The sequence below is a fragment of the Parus major genome, chromosome 1A, assembly GCF_001522545.3.
Source record: "Parus major isolate Abel chromosome 1A, Parus_major1.1, whole genome shotgun sequence".
Classification (NCBI taxonomy): domain Eukaryota; kingdom Metazoa; phylum Chordata; class Aves; order Passeriformes; family Paridae; genus Parus; species Parus major.
Window position 1 is genome coordinate 11,776,138 of NC_031773.1, and position 16,943 is coordinate 11,793,080.

Consider the following 16,943-nt stretch of genomic DNA (forward strand, 5'->3'; position numbering starts at 1 on the left):
CATTATGGTTTTCTTTTATTTGTGCTCCACTTTTGTTTAGCACTGCTGAAAATGCTGGCTTTCTGCTATTACAGGAAAATCTGTCTCAAGACTGTGGTGAGTTCTGGGGACTCTCTCCTAGCACCCACCTCTCTGCACTGATTCACCAAGCAAGGTGGTGAAATTTATTCCAGAGGGACAAAATCCAAATCCTGGGCACAAAAGGAGCAGAAGACTGGGGGCTCTTTTAATGTGAAATTTTTCTGTTGAGACTTCTATAAGCAAGGATGAATTTAAAGTTGAGAGCAATGGATAAATAAATTATGGAGGCTCCCAACAGACAAGCCCTCGGTGAGTTATGAGGCATCTGCAGGGAAATAATGCCTCTTCTCATTTCTTTCCACTCAAGTCCATTTAACACACTGCTGCTAAAGCAATCTACCTTGGCAGCTATTCTGCAACCCATTAAGAGTCCTTGATCTGTTCATACCCGTAAAGAAAGAGGGGATTTTATGTTGTAGTACTGCAGGTCCTTAATACCTCTAGACCAGAAAAAACATTTAAAGAGCTGATACAAAAGGAACAAAAGGAGCAAAAATTGTAGGTGCATATTGAAAACTATTAAAATGTGTATGTACAAAATAAAAATATCCATAAAATTCTGTGCATTTTTACATAAGATGGTTAAGCTATGAAAGACCTGCACAGATGGAAAGTTGTGATAGTCCTTAATAAAAAGGAGAATGAAGTAAAATGTCACAGAATGAATGTATTAACTAACAAACCAGGTAAGTGCTAAAATGCTCATCAAGGATTTATTTGAACAAGATAAACTAACCCAGTAAAATATTTCCATGTCTTGTATGAATTAAAACAATAAAGTTAGTTATATTTATGAAATACGATTGAAATAAATAGAAAACTCAGAAATAATTATATAAAAAAAGGAGGCTCCAACCTTCAAAACCTCAGATGTAATCTGGGTATTATATACTGTATATAGAATTATATACTCACTATATAGAATAGAATCAGTTTTGTACTAAGGGAGATGTGTAACTTCCTCTTCTGGGACATTGTACAGATATATTATCATCTATCATTATGATCACTGTGGTGGTAAAATTATTAATATTTAAGATTCAGAGGTCTGTCTAAGAGTTATCTTTGCTAAAAGAACACTCCTTTTGCCTAAAAGCTATCTGTCTAAGAGTTATCTTTGCTAAAAGAACACTCCTTTTGCCTAAAAGCTAACAGTCCATCACTGTTTCCAGCTCCCCTCTTCTGAGCCAAGAGAGCACTAAGGGGTCACTCCTATAGGCTCCCCCAGTCGTCTCTCCATACTGTCCTGTTATTTACTGTTGGACAACATAGGACTGTGGCAGTGACTCAAGGAGTTATATATATATATATAACTTGCTCTATAGAACTGAGAAGTGTTTTCCTTCTTACACAATACAAAATTTTTGAAAAAGCGCCTTCCACAAAAAAAATGAAAAAAAAAAAAAAATAAACCTCAAACACTTTCATCACATGGAAATTAGACAGAGGTATTTAATTCCAGTTGGGGTTTTTGGGAGGGTTTTCTTATGAATTTTTTAATTATTTGGAAACAATTTCAGTTTGGAAGGAATTATTTGCTATAGTTAGCTTCACGAAAACCATGTACAACATGAATTAAAATAAAAAATTGAAACAACAAAGTTTAATTATTGAAATTCTTCTCCTTTTTGATGAAAAGCTGTGTTTTCATGAAACCAAAATCTTCATTTATAAATATCCACTGAGCTCAGCTCTAGTCCTACTATTTTTGGATTAGTTAAAAATTTGAAATCAACAAGAATTTGTCACCCACTTCAATGTGCTCAGAATTTCTCAGTCACTAATTAATAAATTAATTAATAAACCAAAATATTTAGGTCCTAATGAAACAAACCCACACTTCAGTTTATACTTCATTTCATTCAAAAATATAATGCTTTCATTTGCTCAAATGCATATAAAGGAGTGCAGAAACTCACCACATGGTAGGATTCAATTCTTGCTGATGGTAAGAGTCAAAGTCATCTCGTAGGATAATGCTGTCACTGTGCATTTCAGCTGCAAAGAAAACAAAACAGTATATGTAAAAAAAAAAAAAAGTGCAATCATCTCATGCTTTCTAAATGTTGCCTTACCTAGAGTTAAAGTAATAAATTGTAAAATACATTTTAGATTTCTAAAAATCTGCATTTTAGGTTATGTTACTTATGAAAGCCAGGGTTTCTTAGTTACAGGTTTTTCGCTTACTATAGATCACAGTACCACAAAAAATTAAGAAGTGCCCCATCACAAAAGTGTGATGGTTATGGAAAGAGGGAATCATCAAGTACACACTAAATCTTTTAAGAACTTTTGTTCCAAATTGTTGGTTTTTGGAATGTTTTAAAAAAATCCTTCCAAATCCAGATTTTGCAAACATGGGCACAAGAATGAATGGATGAGAAGTCCTAATGAGTTTATTGCAGCTCTCATAGTCAGGAGATTCATTTTGACAACTCATAAGCAAAAATCCATGAGTTCATTGGAATTTCTCTGCTGGTATCAGCAGACATGGCAGTAAAAGTCAACTTATCTAAGGAACATAGATTGTGATTTATGTTATGCAAATATTCCTCACCACTGTTCTGCAAACTTTGGACTCCAATATTCCACCTAGATTTACTGTCTCATTTATGCATGATGACCAGTAAACTCAAAGTCCCAAAACTTTGGCACCTGTGATTGTATTAGACAGACTCTTCTCTACAAATAGGTCCACTAAATGAATGAAATAACTGTCACCTGCCATTAAAACTGAGGAAGAATGCCAGAATCTGTCCTGGACAAACCAAATTGCAGCACAAGTGTTGGTGGGTGCAAGGCTGGAGAGCAGGAGCAGCAGTGCCTGGCTCCAGAGTCCACCTTGGAGGTGCACTGGGACAAAATCTTCCTCACAGTAATCCTGCTCTGGTGTGAGGTGCTGTCCCACACTGAAGGTTATGGGTCATAGAATCAGAGAATGGTTTGGGTTGAGAGGGACCTTGAAGATCATCTGATTCTAACATCTCTGATATGGCCAGGGACACCTCCCACTATGCCAGATTGGTCAAAATCACATCCAGCATGGCCTTCAACACTTCCAGGAATGGGTCATCCACAGCTTCTCTGGAAACCTATTGCAGTGTCTGACAACCCTCACAGTAAAGACTTTCTTCATGACATCTAATCTAAACACGCGCTCTTTCATTTTAAAGCCCTTTATTTCTCCTTGTTCTATTTCTACAAGCCCTTGAGAAAATTCCTCTCCATCTTTCTTGTATCCCCTTAAAGTACTGGAAAGTGCTCTACTGTCTCACTGAAGCCTTCCCTTCTCCAGGCAGAGCAATCCCAGCTCTTCCAGCCTGTTTCCATAGCAGGGGTGCTCCAATCCTGGTTCTCTTGCAAACAGATGCTCTAATACATAATGAGGAGCAAAAGGTCTGCAGCATGATATACTCACCCTGCAAGGATTTAAAGGCAATAAGGAGCAGTAAAAATCACAATGAAGAAACAACTGATCAGAATTAGACAAAATTCAATCCCTTTTATATGAACCTCATTTTAATTTGAATTCCTCAGACTTAGTTTCTTTTGACATCACAGATTTTTTATTATAATAAAGTCAGTGATTCTGAGTTTAAGTAGTAAGAATGACTCCTGAAAAATCACCTACCTAGGTGAGGATGTACTGGAGCTTCTGTCGGGGCTGTGGAAAACAAAGACACACAGTGCGTGAATATCTTCTGTGAACAGGGCTCAACTGCAGCATTAAAATCAACTCAGCTTCAAACAAATTGTACAGTATATACTCTCTTAAATCAGCTATCCCAGTATTTAATTGTGAAAAACATGATAGACCCCAAAAGCTGCAAAAATATAATAGGAAAACAAAAATAATTATTCTCTTAATTAAAATAAGCATCAAAATAAGTGAAGGTCAGTACTGATTTTATGGTAAGGTAAAAAGATAAATTCTAGTCTAGAATTATGAGATAGTGTTAAAAATAATTTGGATTAAGATTCAATACCTCAAGGACTGACAAAGAGAGAGGAAATTAAGCTCAATAACAGAAATAGTCTAGGAGAGGCAAGAAATGCCATACTTTGATCTTTTATACTGCACTGAGCAACATTTTACTGGGAATATTACTGGTGGAAGTAATCCAAATATTCCTAGGACAATAAGTAACAGATTACCTCTGCAAATTATGGTATCAAGCATTTACATCAAAGCATGTTTTTGTAGGCAATGCTGATCAATTCCCCAGTGGGTCTCTGCCTCCCAAGAAACACCAGAATGTTGTAAGGACACACTGCATGGGGGGCACATGGGAAATGGCACCAGTTCAATAAATAACCTTCTACCAACACTTTGCAACAGGAGTCTTGGTGCAGCATTATACAAATGGAACCAGACTGTACCTGAAAGGGGCACAGCTACATAAAAATATATGGGCAGAAACTGGCTACACAGTGTGTGAGATCCCCCGTGGCAGCTACTACACCCATAGCCTTGCTCGATCTTAAATCCAAAGCAGGCTACATCTCCTTCATGAAGGGTGCATAGAACCATTTTTTTGTCTATCAGTACCTCAGTCATGGATCTATATTTCCAGCTGTCTTTTGGACTTTGATAAAATAAAACCAGCAAAAAGGAGAATTTTGGAAGCCAGTATTTGTTTGATGATTCTGTGTTTTTTGTTGGGCACTGACCTAAATTGTAGCAGTACTCCTGATTTCTTCAGCATATTTGCAATAAAATACTGAAGTACTGCAATTTCTGTCACAACATCTGACAAATTAAAAATAGATTAAAAATAAACATAAAAATGAATGCAGCAATATGTGTAGAGCTCTCACATATAGTTATCTGAATAGAAAGTCCAATACAAATCTCAAGAATTTTCCTTTTCTCTTCCTGCTTAGTCCTTAAATACTGGATTTGCAAGGATGCATTTCTGTAATGAAATTGCAACATTTCATGGAGAAGTAGGTGATGAAGAAGACTGACCAGTCAACAAATGAGGTATCTGCAGACCAGAAAATGATGGCAAGCAATCTGTATTTACCATAGACAGAAAAATTTGATTTAACAGACTTAGCAAGTAGAGGAGTGACACGTTTCACACCATCCACTAGCCACATAAATATATACATGTATGTGTGGATATATGTATCTCTCCCCTAACTTTATGTACATCTATACATACATACGTATACACAAACACACATAGATATGTACATGCATACATATGTACATAGGCATATATAGGTATGGACATATGCACATGTAAGGGGTGTGTATGCATGTATATATACACAGAACACTGAAAACCACCACTGAAAACTTTACTGAGAGAAAATACCTTCTTAAGAGTCTGTTGTTGTTTCAGAAATCTGAAATGTTTTTTCATTTTCATGGCTAACTTGGTCCATTTTGTATACAAGAAAATCACCCAGACTGCTTTGTCTTCCCCAGCAAAAATGCCAGTAATGACTCTAGCAATGGCAAAGACTTCTCATCATGCTTGTACAAAATCTGGAGAAATACAACTCTTGCATGTTAAGCGTGGCCCTGTGTCCAGAATAGTGCTGGACTGCACTGGTGAACCCTACAGTGAAAAAGACTGCATCTGTCCTTTGCAGCCCCAGGTACTGTTTTTCTCCATGGGAATGTGTAAATTTCATAAACCTTTTAAAATTATTTACACAAAGAAATGGAATGAACTGGATTAACTGAATTATTTCCCAGACTGAGCAACACAATCTGTTCTGTATTTTTCCTGCAGGAAAAGAAGCACATTATGGCATGGGATTTGTAATACTCCTCTTCTGAGAGGCTGTTTAAAATGAAACCTCTGTCCCTGATGTTCTGAATGCCCCCTTCTCAGTAGTTCCAGAGCAGTACTGAGGGGAGATCTGCTGTGAACACAGGAGTGGCTGAGAGCCATCCTGCCAGGGCTCACCCACGAGGAGCACGGTCATGCCAGGGCACATCACGGGCAGACTCATCAGCTGCCCAAGCAAATTTCACTGGCCTTTGAAAGTAACCCAAGTGAAAGAGACCACCTTCTCCAAGGAGAGCAGTTCAGACCTCCAAATGAAAGCGAAGGACTGTGTGATCATTCACACTAGGTTGCTTGGCATGGCTCTTTGGAAGAGGCTTTCTGTGGAAAGGGCTCCAGCCAAGGATACACACAGTCATGAATGACACTTCCTGAAGTTAGTATCCAAAATTTCAGCATTCAGCAGAAAGGCACAGGTATAGCACAAACCTGGCATCTTTACATTTGCAAACTCTTTTGACCTCACCATTATTTAATAAAACTGGCTGTTCACGTGATTCAAAAACACAGACTTGGGATCTGAGATTTTTTCCTGAAGTGGATCCTCCCCCATATGCATAGTACATTGCAAAACAAAACTGCTTACAGATGGAATGAAAGGAAGGAAATTGTGCAGGTACATACTAATGCCACTGATCAATCATTTAAAAATTAGAGGTGGAACTAAGCAAACACTTCATGTTAGACAAAAAGGTTGTTGTTATAAGTACAGACTTTATGCTGGAGAAAGGTTACATTCCCTAAATCTTTACAGAATCTAAGAAGCCCAAGTACTTTTGCCTCAGGTATTCTGATTGTAATTCAAATTCCTGAGCTGAATATGACAAAAGACTGTGAAGGTACCACTTAATGAGTGATAAGCATAGACTTTATTCTCTCTATAAATAATTTCTGTATTACATTTTATATTTCCTTGCAAAACAGCAATGTGTTGATCTTCAAGGGCTGTATTTAAGGCTCACAAATAATAGAAATTCAAAACATAACACAAAACTAAATGTAGTTGCTTTAAAATATTTTCAGATCTGCCTTTCTAATCAATTTATAGAACTACTTACTTAAAAATAACATGGATTTTTTCATAAGCCATACAGTGTGGCTAAAGTCAAATGGAATTTTTTTTGTACAATATGACAAAGCTAAAAGAAATTATACAGTGTAGAGTAGCCATACAATGTAAAAATATAAATTTATAATTTAAAAGGAATTATACAATACTTCAGACTGCAAGGGAAAGACTACCTCAGTTCATATTTTAAACCATTATTCACTTTGTTAGATGTTCCTTAGGCACATGGTTGGAGGTTTTAAATTTAAAATCAGTATTTATGTGGCTCCAAAATGCATCTTAGCTTGAATGAGAATGTCATACCTTTTTAAAAAGTAAAGTAAATCAATTTATTATTTGATTTTTAACCAGCACCCTTAGTATATACAGAGCTTTACAAGAGATGAATTGTGCTGAGCAAAGAATGGAAGCAGAGCTCAACTGAGGTCACCATCTAAGAGGCCTCAGCAAATACAATATGAGAAAATGTAAGGAAATGTAGAGTGCTTGCCTTGTCTTACAAGACAATCTCTTTGGCAAGGAAAAGCAGAGAAGAAAGCATGCAATACAAAGTGCTTCAGAGAGAGAAAGGCCACAGTCAAACTGGAAGCATGAGAATCTTGAGGAAGCTAATGGGGAATTCAAAAGTCAATGGGGACATTGTGGGGCTCTCTGTCAATGGGATGAGGGAGAATGAAGGCATCTTTTGGAGCAAAAGGTTAAATTTGTCTGCAGATGAAGTAAGGCCACTGAAAGGTTAAGCCAATTTAAATAAGACCCTTTTGGTTAAACTGGAAGGGGGGGAAATACGAAAGAATTTCATATTTCGGGAATGTCATCTTCTAGAAACTGGAATGTGAAGAGGAAAGAAACAATTTTTTTGTGATCTTGTTGTCAGTGAAAAAATAAGAAACAAAATCAGTAAAAATGGTAATAGTCAACTGCTAAGTAACACCAGTCTCCATTCAGATAAAAAGAGCAAGCATAAAGCAAATTAAACACTTGTCCCAGAAACATCCATTTGTACTATTGACACCCATATTCCATAAAGCTCTAGGGTCAAGACTGTGTATAGGTATAGGTAAAAAATGCAGCATAAGAAAATATTCTTAAAACCCACTAAAAAATATACCTTCTTTTTTTTTTTTTTTTTTTTCTCAGAACCATGAAGTTTGTGTATTTTTTAATAGAAATGGGAAGTGAATTACAGTAATACAAATGTCCACATACTCCCAGACAAACACATGCTCAGAGTTCTACAGCCAGTGACCATCAGCTGTTGCTCATCAATTCATGACAAATGAGGTGTGCAGAGAGGTATTTTCTGTTCTGCAGATTATGAAGTCTAATCTCCTTGCATTAGCAGCCAGATGAGGATAAAAAAGGAAATAAATGCTTTCATTTAGACTCCCTCCAATACTTTTTCTCTACTGGTAAACGAAGTTGCAATTGAATGATAGAAGCTGAGCATCCCCTAGAGACAGTCAATGAGTTAAATATATGGTTTATTAAATATACTTTTACTGACAAGAATATAATCAGCTATTATGATCCTTATTTATCCTTAAAAGGATTTACAAGACATCTAACTTTTTTAGTTTACAGTTTTTGTTTGTTTGGGTTTTTTCCTGTTTGTGCTAGATTAACTTTTTCTATGATAATTTTTATGTCCCCTTTCTTCAATATAATTCTCATAAAATTTAAAGCTTACATCAGCTCTCAAACATCTCCCTGGCTTCCTAAAATATATATATTCTGAACACAGAGCTTTTTAAGCAATTATTTTACTTTTCTTACTATCTTTACTTTCCCTATGGCATCATTTCTTACTCCATTTACATTATACATATGGCATTGCCATCCCTTAACACTACCCTTTATCATCCTCTAATTCTCTTCAAAATACAAAAAACCACTTTCACTGCACAAATTCCATTAACTCTACTAGGATTTATTAATGTACATCTGAGGGTAGAAAGCCACAGTGAACATGATTTTTGAGATTCCTTGCTACTTTCACATCTTCATGTATATCCTTTTTACTAGACATTAGGAAGTCTGATATCACCTCTAGTGAACGTCCTTATTAAGGTGTCCCATAATAAATCTATGAAGTTGCCCTGCAGTTTTATTTTTCTTTACTTAATATGTCACATCATTCAGTGCACTATTTCAGTATAGCAACTTTTAGGGATAGAAACAGACCTCATTTATGTCAATCTACTTTGCTGTTTTGCATATATATTAATATGATATTTGCATCTACATAAATTCACTAATTCTTCCTGAAAGAATCCTTTGTTTGCATTAGTGGTGTTGATGAAAATGGAATAAATGAAGTACGGTCTACTTCAAAGAAAGCCTCTTTTCTTTGAATAGGAAAATTAATTCTAATAGTATCAGGAATGTAATAGTATGCAGTGGTTAGAGACTAATGCAATGCACATTGTGCTGAAGAAATAAGAACCAAGAGGCAGAGGAGAGCCTGGTGTTGGAAGGGGTGAGAGCAAGGGTAATGGCAATGCAGTGGTTGAATATCCAAGTCAAGGAAGCTGTGTCTGAGCTAGGAAAACAAGAGGAGAGAAGCCATGTGAGGATTAAAATGTGGGAGAAGAGCCATGAGAACAACTGAGAAGCTTGCACCTCAGTATTGCAGTCTCTGAGCACTGCTTCAGTTGTCACATGCTGTCCACTGCTCACAGACCAGCACCTCTGGGTGACCCTTGCCTAAGCCAGATCTAATGGTTGCAGAGGTACTGCTGTGACAATACATATTTTGGGGATGATAAGTCCAGGGTGTTTCTGAAGCGACTGTGTATAAAGCAAAGAGAATTGCTGGGGAAGATCATGGGAAGCACAGATTTAAAGAGTGAGAGACTGTGACAAGTTGGGGAAGCTGAAGGCCCTTTCAGGGAGCTGGTGCAGGATGTGGCTATCAGTGGCTGGATGGAAGGAGGAGGCAGCAAAGGGACTGTCACAGCCCAGCAGCCTGTGGGACATCAGCATCCTTATTCTCTGCATATAACCAATATCCAAATTCTATTTTTAACTTGTTCTGCAGAGTTCCTCTGAACTCAGGGACAGCACACAGTAACATAAGGACTTACTGTTCTAACCAACATAAGTGTTGCTAAAATGTTGGTCTGAGGTTAGTTTATGCTCCAAAATTGCAGAACTGTAAAGCAGAGAGGAGTGAAAGAATAAAAGATTCTTTTGTCAGCTCTCCCACTAAGATCTCAGTGAACAGAATGTCTGAAGAAGGATTGTCAAGTCTGTATAGATGGATTTCTACCCACTTGTCTCTGCTTACCAAGGTATTTTCTTCTAGCAGGGAGAAATCTTGTTGCTTGCCTGTATTCTCCTTGCCCATGTTGCCAGTCACTGACACTCATGTATTTCCATTCAGCTTGCTTGTGTATAGCTTTCACCATCCTGGTCACTCCAGCTCTTTGTCACTGCCATCAATATGACTGCTACTTCCCTCTCCCTTCCTTACCTGTTCTGGCTGCCCCAGACTGTCTTTGGCTGGGGCGTGCTCATTCTGTAGTTACACCTTGGAGAATTTCATCTGTTTATGAGGTTTTTTTGTCACTTTATGCTGGTTACTCTGCATATTTATTTTTCCACTCTTGACTCACATCCACCCAGCAAGCAGCCTGTGTGAGACCCTCCCCATCCTCCTCAGCACATCCCAAATAGGGATCCTGCCAACCCTTCCATTCCAGCTCCCCATCCACCAGACACTAAAACACTACACTTTCACACTCCCATTAGAGGGGCACAATTACCTCCTGTTATTTTTTCCAGGTTCTCTTCCTTCCCCACAGCAAAAATGTGTCTGGCTCAATCACTTTCCATCCAGATCACCAGAACACTCTCTTCTCATTGCCAGAACTGTGTTACATATTTCAAATTCCTCCAAAGTACAATCAACATCCTAGTCTGCTTGCTGGCACTTTTTCACCTCTCTGAATCCCTCTTATTACTTCCATTAAACTACAACAGAAGTGTAAACTTCAATATTGAAGTTGACAGTTGAAATATTTTTCCCTCATTATCACAGAGCTACTATTGATACCTTATAGGAATAACTCAATTTATGACCCTGAAATAATATTCAATTATTTTTTATTGCAAAAGCCTTATTCCAAAACTCCTGGGAAAAAAAACCCCAACCTTATAGCTCTAATGCTTCTAAGGGATGTGTTTTGTGGGATTTTTTCTTGTGTGTTAATTTGACAACATGTTTCCCATTTTAAAATCTTTATTTTAAATCATTTGACCCATGTTTCATTGTTGTTTTTCACATGGAAACATCACTGGAATTTTGCCCATACAACTGGAAATTCCTTTCTTTCCTGTACCAAAAATGATGGATACATTCTCTAATTCTCACTGTCTTTATGAAGCAGGTTCAAAGCAAAGTACTGTTTGTAGACAACAGATGACGACAGGACATTTATTTTTTTAGGTTATTCATTGAAAGGGTAAGCTGTGAAAACAATTAGATTTTTAAAGTTTGTGTAAGTCAAACACTTTGTTTAGCTATAAAAATGATCAAATGTATGTGACAGGCAAAAATTCAATGGCCTATTTTCACAAAATGGGAAGGCAGATTTTTCATGAGGACATGTGTGAACTGGATAGCAAACAAAGCTTTTGCTGCAGCCATATTACTTAAAGCTAATGCAGTGAGGGTTAAAACTCAGCTTGTGGTTCTGACAGAAGAGAAATGTTGGCTATTACAGGCTGATTTCATGTACATAATGCTACTTAAAGTTTTGTGTGTTCCACAACATCTAGCAGAGAGGAAAGGTGGGATTCCTGGATAGACAATGGGAAGTATGAAGCCAAATAAACTCAGTTTCAAGAATGTAAATAAGATCCTGATACGAGGTTTTCTACAGAATAGCTTTCATGAAGAGTAATTTTGACATGCAGGTACAATGGAAAACCACATTTGCCACATATTTTTAGAATTACGGTGACTCTTACCTCCCTGTTCACACAGCTGTTGTGCTAAGGCATCCTTGAATATAACTTGGCCCCTATGAGTAGCTGTAGCCCTGTAAACATAAAAAGGACAACAATAAATCATATAAACTTATTTATACAGGTATATCTTTATGTATATCTTTATGCATGACTAATCAAATCAGAAGTCCCATTCTGCTTTCTTTCTGTGTTCTTCTTTTTGTACTCTTCTAAATTTATAGAATAATTTGAAGTTTGTTTATACATAGCAAAACAAAACTCCTAAAACAAAATGTCTGGGTTGGTAATAAAAATCACTGGCATGTAATGAAGGACATCTTTGACATATATCTGTAGCTGTGCATGGAATTTCTATCTTTGAGGCCTCAAAAGTTTTGTCTAAAGGATAATTACTTCCCATTAGTGACCCACATCTAGAAGACCTCTAGAATGTACCACAAAACTTGTCATCCTGTTTCCTCATGATCAGGTAGAAATATAACAAAACGTGATTTGTTTTTCTCTTGCAGAGCTCTCATGCTAACAGTAATAATTTTATTTTCTTTCCAGTTGCTCATTTAATCTCTCTTTTCCAAGTGCAGTATTTCACAACATCAGTTTTATCTCATAAATTTCAAAACCTTTCTGTATTTGCAAGTGTTGTATTTGAAGTCTGATTTCTTTCAGCCAAAGTTCTCCCAATATCTGTCGAGACTCATACACAGTCTTCATACATGTTCTTTAGCCTTTCTCTAATTAATATTAACAAAATCAGTATAGATCTATGTGAAGTCCTTGAAATGGCCTCTCAGTTCAACAGTAAGATGTTGAAAGCTTCTTTATGAGTGCAGTTTCTCAGTCAGCAGTGTGCCCTCTCTAATGGATCATGCCTAGCTTGCTTATAAAATGTCAGAAAAGACCAGAAAGGAATGGTGTGGAAATGAAAGTCAAAATACATCATCTTTTTCTTGGCTACTAGGCCAGTTACGCTGAAGAGGAAGAAGAATAAAAGTAACACATCTAATACTAAATTTTTCCAATGCAGTGGATCCTCAGGGTAAAAACCCATCTTCAAACTGTCAGAGTACAAATAGGAGTAAACAAATGCTTCTCTGGGATCTACTTTGCTTTCTGTGCATGTAGGAAAGCTCTATTTACACCAATCTGTGTGTCCTGAAATGCAAAACTATGCTCACCTGATGCTCCCAAGGCTCTTAGACACTCTTTTCCTCTGCCTGAGGAAGGAGATCTGTGTTGTGTTTTCCATCTTGGACTTCCAGAAGCAGATGTAAAGCTGGAGCCTTGCCTCACCTGGCAGTGACAGTATTTTGGCCCCAGTCCCAGGATCATATTACCAGTGTGAGGTTTTGGTTGCACTCCCTACCATGTGTCCCACTGAAACTATTTTAGGATTTTCAGTACTTTCACAAAATAGAGCAGAACTTCATGCTATAGCTCCACATTATCATTTCTATATCTGCTGGCAAGACCAGTGACCATGCTAAGTACAGAGTAAAATAAAAACAAATACACTCTGCAGCACAAAAAGGCAAGAGAGCTGAGGCTTTAAGTCTCACATAAAAATATGAATGAAAGTATTTATTAAGTTCTGTTGTGATGAACTTGCATGAAACTGACTACTGCATAAATTTCTGCAATATACCACATAGGTGTATTCAGTCATGCAAGTTGGAATTGGACCAAATAATCTCCAAAATTAAATGTGCCCAGATTTCTTTAGAAGGACCAGATAAGGTGGCTTCTTCTGGCAGCTGAAATGGCAGGGCATCCTACAGCCAGCTTTGTGGCCAATGCAGCACCAACAGACACGTTTTGCACACATGTTTCAGTGTGGGAATTTCATGTATTGAGCTTCCCTGGCTCAACATACAAGAACAAGCCACACCTAAGGAGCAGAAGGTATTTTGTACAGCAACTCTATCCCCCAAGCTGTCGGTGGAAGAGAAGCCTCTTTGCAGACAGTGGGAAAGAAAACTTTTATTAGCAGTGGACCAGGATCTCAGAGATACTGCTTATGCAAGAGCCCAGGATATAATTCAGAATGTACACAACGATGGCAACCAGAGCACTCCTTTATGAGGCAGAGAAGAGCAAACTCTTGGAACACAGACCACATGCAGAGGAGAGCTTGAGTATGTGTCTGAATGCAAACAAATACCAAGTAATACCAAAAATACCAAACTCTGTACTGTTTACTGGATCTCTGCATGCGTGTGAGAAAATGGGGATTTGGGCACAGAGCCAGCAACCAGTTGAATGATCGGCATCTTTCTGTGTCTGTCATCCCTTGCTTGATAATGCAGACTAGGAGCCAATTATTGCTGTTCCATAGCAGGAGAGACCTGCACCCTGGGGACAGGAGTGCTGTGCAGGAGGGGCACTGCTTGCTGCAGTGTGTGCTCACATCAGATTTGTCTTGCCATGGGCATAAGCGCCGACAGCGCAGCTTCAGAGACTTGTTAAGGGTGTTGCTACTGCCACTTTACCAGTATTATCTGTTCCATTTTCTCTGTATTTATGCTTTATTAATGGAGCAAATGAAAATAATGCAGCACAATTATGCAGGAACTGAGCTGCTTCTAGAAAGAAGTTCAAAATATACCTTTTCTGTATTGAACTTTCTTTGTTGGTGACGTTCCTACCTGACAGGTGAGGTTCACAGAATAGGATCATGAATTTGGATTCTTTTCTTATAAAGACATGGAACATATCCAAACACATTTCAGTTCCTATATTCAAACTCCAGTCTAAAAACTACATAGTATTTGTGATAATTATTACAAAAATAATACTGGCAATGCCTGAAAGAGATCAACTAAAGAAAGAAAATTGTTCAAGTATAACTCTGGGGCTTTGGTTTTGTGGCATATATATAAATCCAGTAACTGAATGTTGTGCTTTTTTGAAAAGTTTCTATGATGTCTTAAATGTAGTTAAATATTGCTTAGAGGAAGGGCACTTACTAACTACCATTTGGTGTTGCTCCACACCAGTCTATAGTCCCACTCTGACATTGTCTGCTATTTATTCCCAGCTAAAGGACAATTGACTAATCAGATTTAATGTGCCAGTCAGCCAAAAGACAATATGCATGTTCCATATATCCCCAGAGATAATTCCAAGTAGAAATTAATCTTTCCAAAGGGATGAGAAATAAAAGAAAAATGGGAGAGAACAGGAACATCCTGACATGGTAAGTGAGAGCTTGAAAGAAAAACAACTTAGGGGTAATAAGGTTCCCCTTTATATTAACCTCACTCTTCCATTAGCCTAGATGTATTTGTGTGCTTGGGGCTATGCAAGATGGGGATGAACTGCTTAGAGAGGAATAAAGAGGTCTGAACACAAAAAGACTACATCAGGTTCCAAGGCTCACTGGCAGTTCAAGGCATTGCTCACTGGGTTTCAAGGCAGCCTCATAATTCAATTACAGCAATTTTTAGAAGAATTTTTGCTTCCTAAAACACAACTATTTGAATTGAAATCAGATGCCAATAAGGACTTCCAGGTTATCTGTCACTGGAAAATAAAACAAAACAAGACTTGCTGATTCTCTGCTTAAGCTATTTATAATGCATGTCACCTGTGAAACGGGGCTGGAAGTGCCACCCTGCTCAAGTGCCAACACACTGAAAAAAACACTTTTCTCGTGCAGTATTGCCTACTCCTCTGAACATAGCCCCAGTAATATCAATTTATCTCCTGTGTGATGGCACAAATCATTCCAGGTGATCTGAGAGGAACACACCCAGAGACACTTCCACATAATAACTTTTATTATATCCTCCCTCCCACCTGCTGCTGATTGGATGCAGCAGGCTGAGCTGTGCATCCAAGAGCAGAGTACCTGGCCTGGGCCTTCCCCTGCAGCTCTTCTGTGCTCTGGGGTTCACATGCTTGGTGCTCATTCTGTCCTTACACAGGTGTTTGGCTATCTGCACCTTTCCCTGGGACAAATTCATGTGAGAGGGGGCTTCAAAAAGGCTCAGGTGCCCTACAGTAAAATACCTCATCTCATGATGTACCAAAAAGGGTATTCTACAGGATCAGAGAAAAGGAGGTTATTCCTTACCTACACTAGCAGAGTTTAACCTTGTGCCAGTTGCTGATGGTTAGTGGCTGCTTCTACCTGTGGAAATTCAGAGTGACATCCACAACACTGGTTCCAGTAAAATCAGTGACTGTATGAAGCTGTGATTGGTCTTCCCCAACCCCACAGCGGTGCCCCCCAAAATCAGGTCTGTGATCAGACTGTGCTGCTTCCCCACCACTGTGGGGGACACAGTTGATGGGTTATGAGCCTGGGCTAGAGATGAAAATAATGCATAGCCAAGGACTGCTGTTGGCATTTTGTGTTGAAATATCTCATTGTTCACACTGGCTTCACGTGGATTGCTAACTTTGCATTTTGGAGAGAGTGTTTGGTCCCAGGAGAGCACAGGCAGGAGGCTGCATGGGACTGACACTTGTGTGCTGCCTCTGCTGTCTGGCCCTGCCAGCTCCATCTGTGGAAAGGACGTGCAGCCACACAGCCCAGAGGTGGATTGTTCCCCTCCTTAAGGAAATAAATGGGTTGATTTTTAATGCACTGTTAAATTTGCATGATCATCTCTGTAGGGTTGTCTTGTTTAACCCACTGCCTTTAAAAAATATATTCTACTCCAATACCACCTGATTAAGCGATCTCTGAATTAAATAACTTGAAAGCACGATGGGGAAGAGGCCTTCTGGAACATGGAGCTGTGTTGTGCACAACCTTTCATGGTGGGACCGTGAACTGTTTTCTTCCAGTGCCCTGCAGAGGTGGTTTATTGACCATTTACTGTGTGGCAGGAGGTGAGGTTAGGCAGGGGTGCATTTTGGATTGTGTTTCCTACCAGGGCTGGAACCTCCAGTGACAATTTCTCCAAAAGCAGTCAGACCAACATGTTAAACCTGCCTGGGAGATGGGGCTGGGGCCGGCAGGGAAAATGCACAGAGCACTCGTGGCTGCTGATCCAGAAGGCACTCGGGTG

The 16,943-nt window shown here is 38.5% G+C and overlaps 1 protein-coding gene across 2 annotated transcripts in view; it reads right to left on the reverse strand.

Moving 5' to 3' along the window:
- The window catches only part of RELN (reelin), a 271,266-nt gene that overhangs the window by 150,430 nt on the left and 103,893 nt on the right, over positions 1-16,943 (reverse strand). For both annotated transcript variants that reach the window (XM_015628416.3, XM_015628417.3), the window contains exons 4-6: positions 11,929-11,999; positions 3,713-3,745; positions 2,001-2,079 (exon numbers count right to left, since the gene is read on the reverse strand). In XM_015628416.3, the coding sequence (XP_015483902.1) occupies positions 2,001-2,079; positions 3,713-3,745; positions 11,929-11,999 (183 nt within the window). The remainder of the gene's footprint in view (positions 1-2,000; positions 2,080-3,712; positions 3,746-11,928; positions 12,000-16,943) is intronic.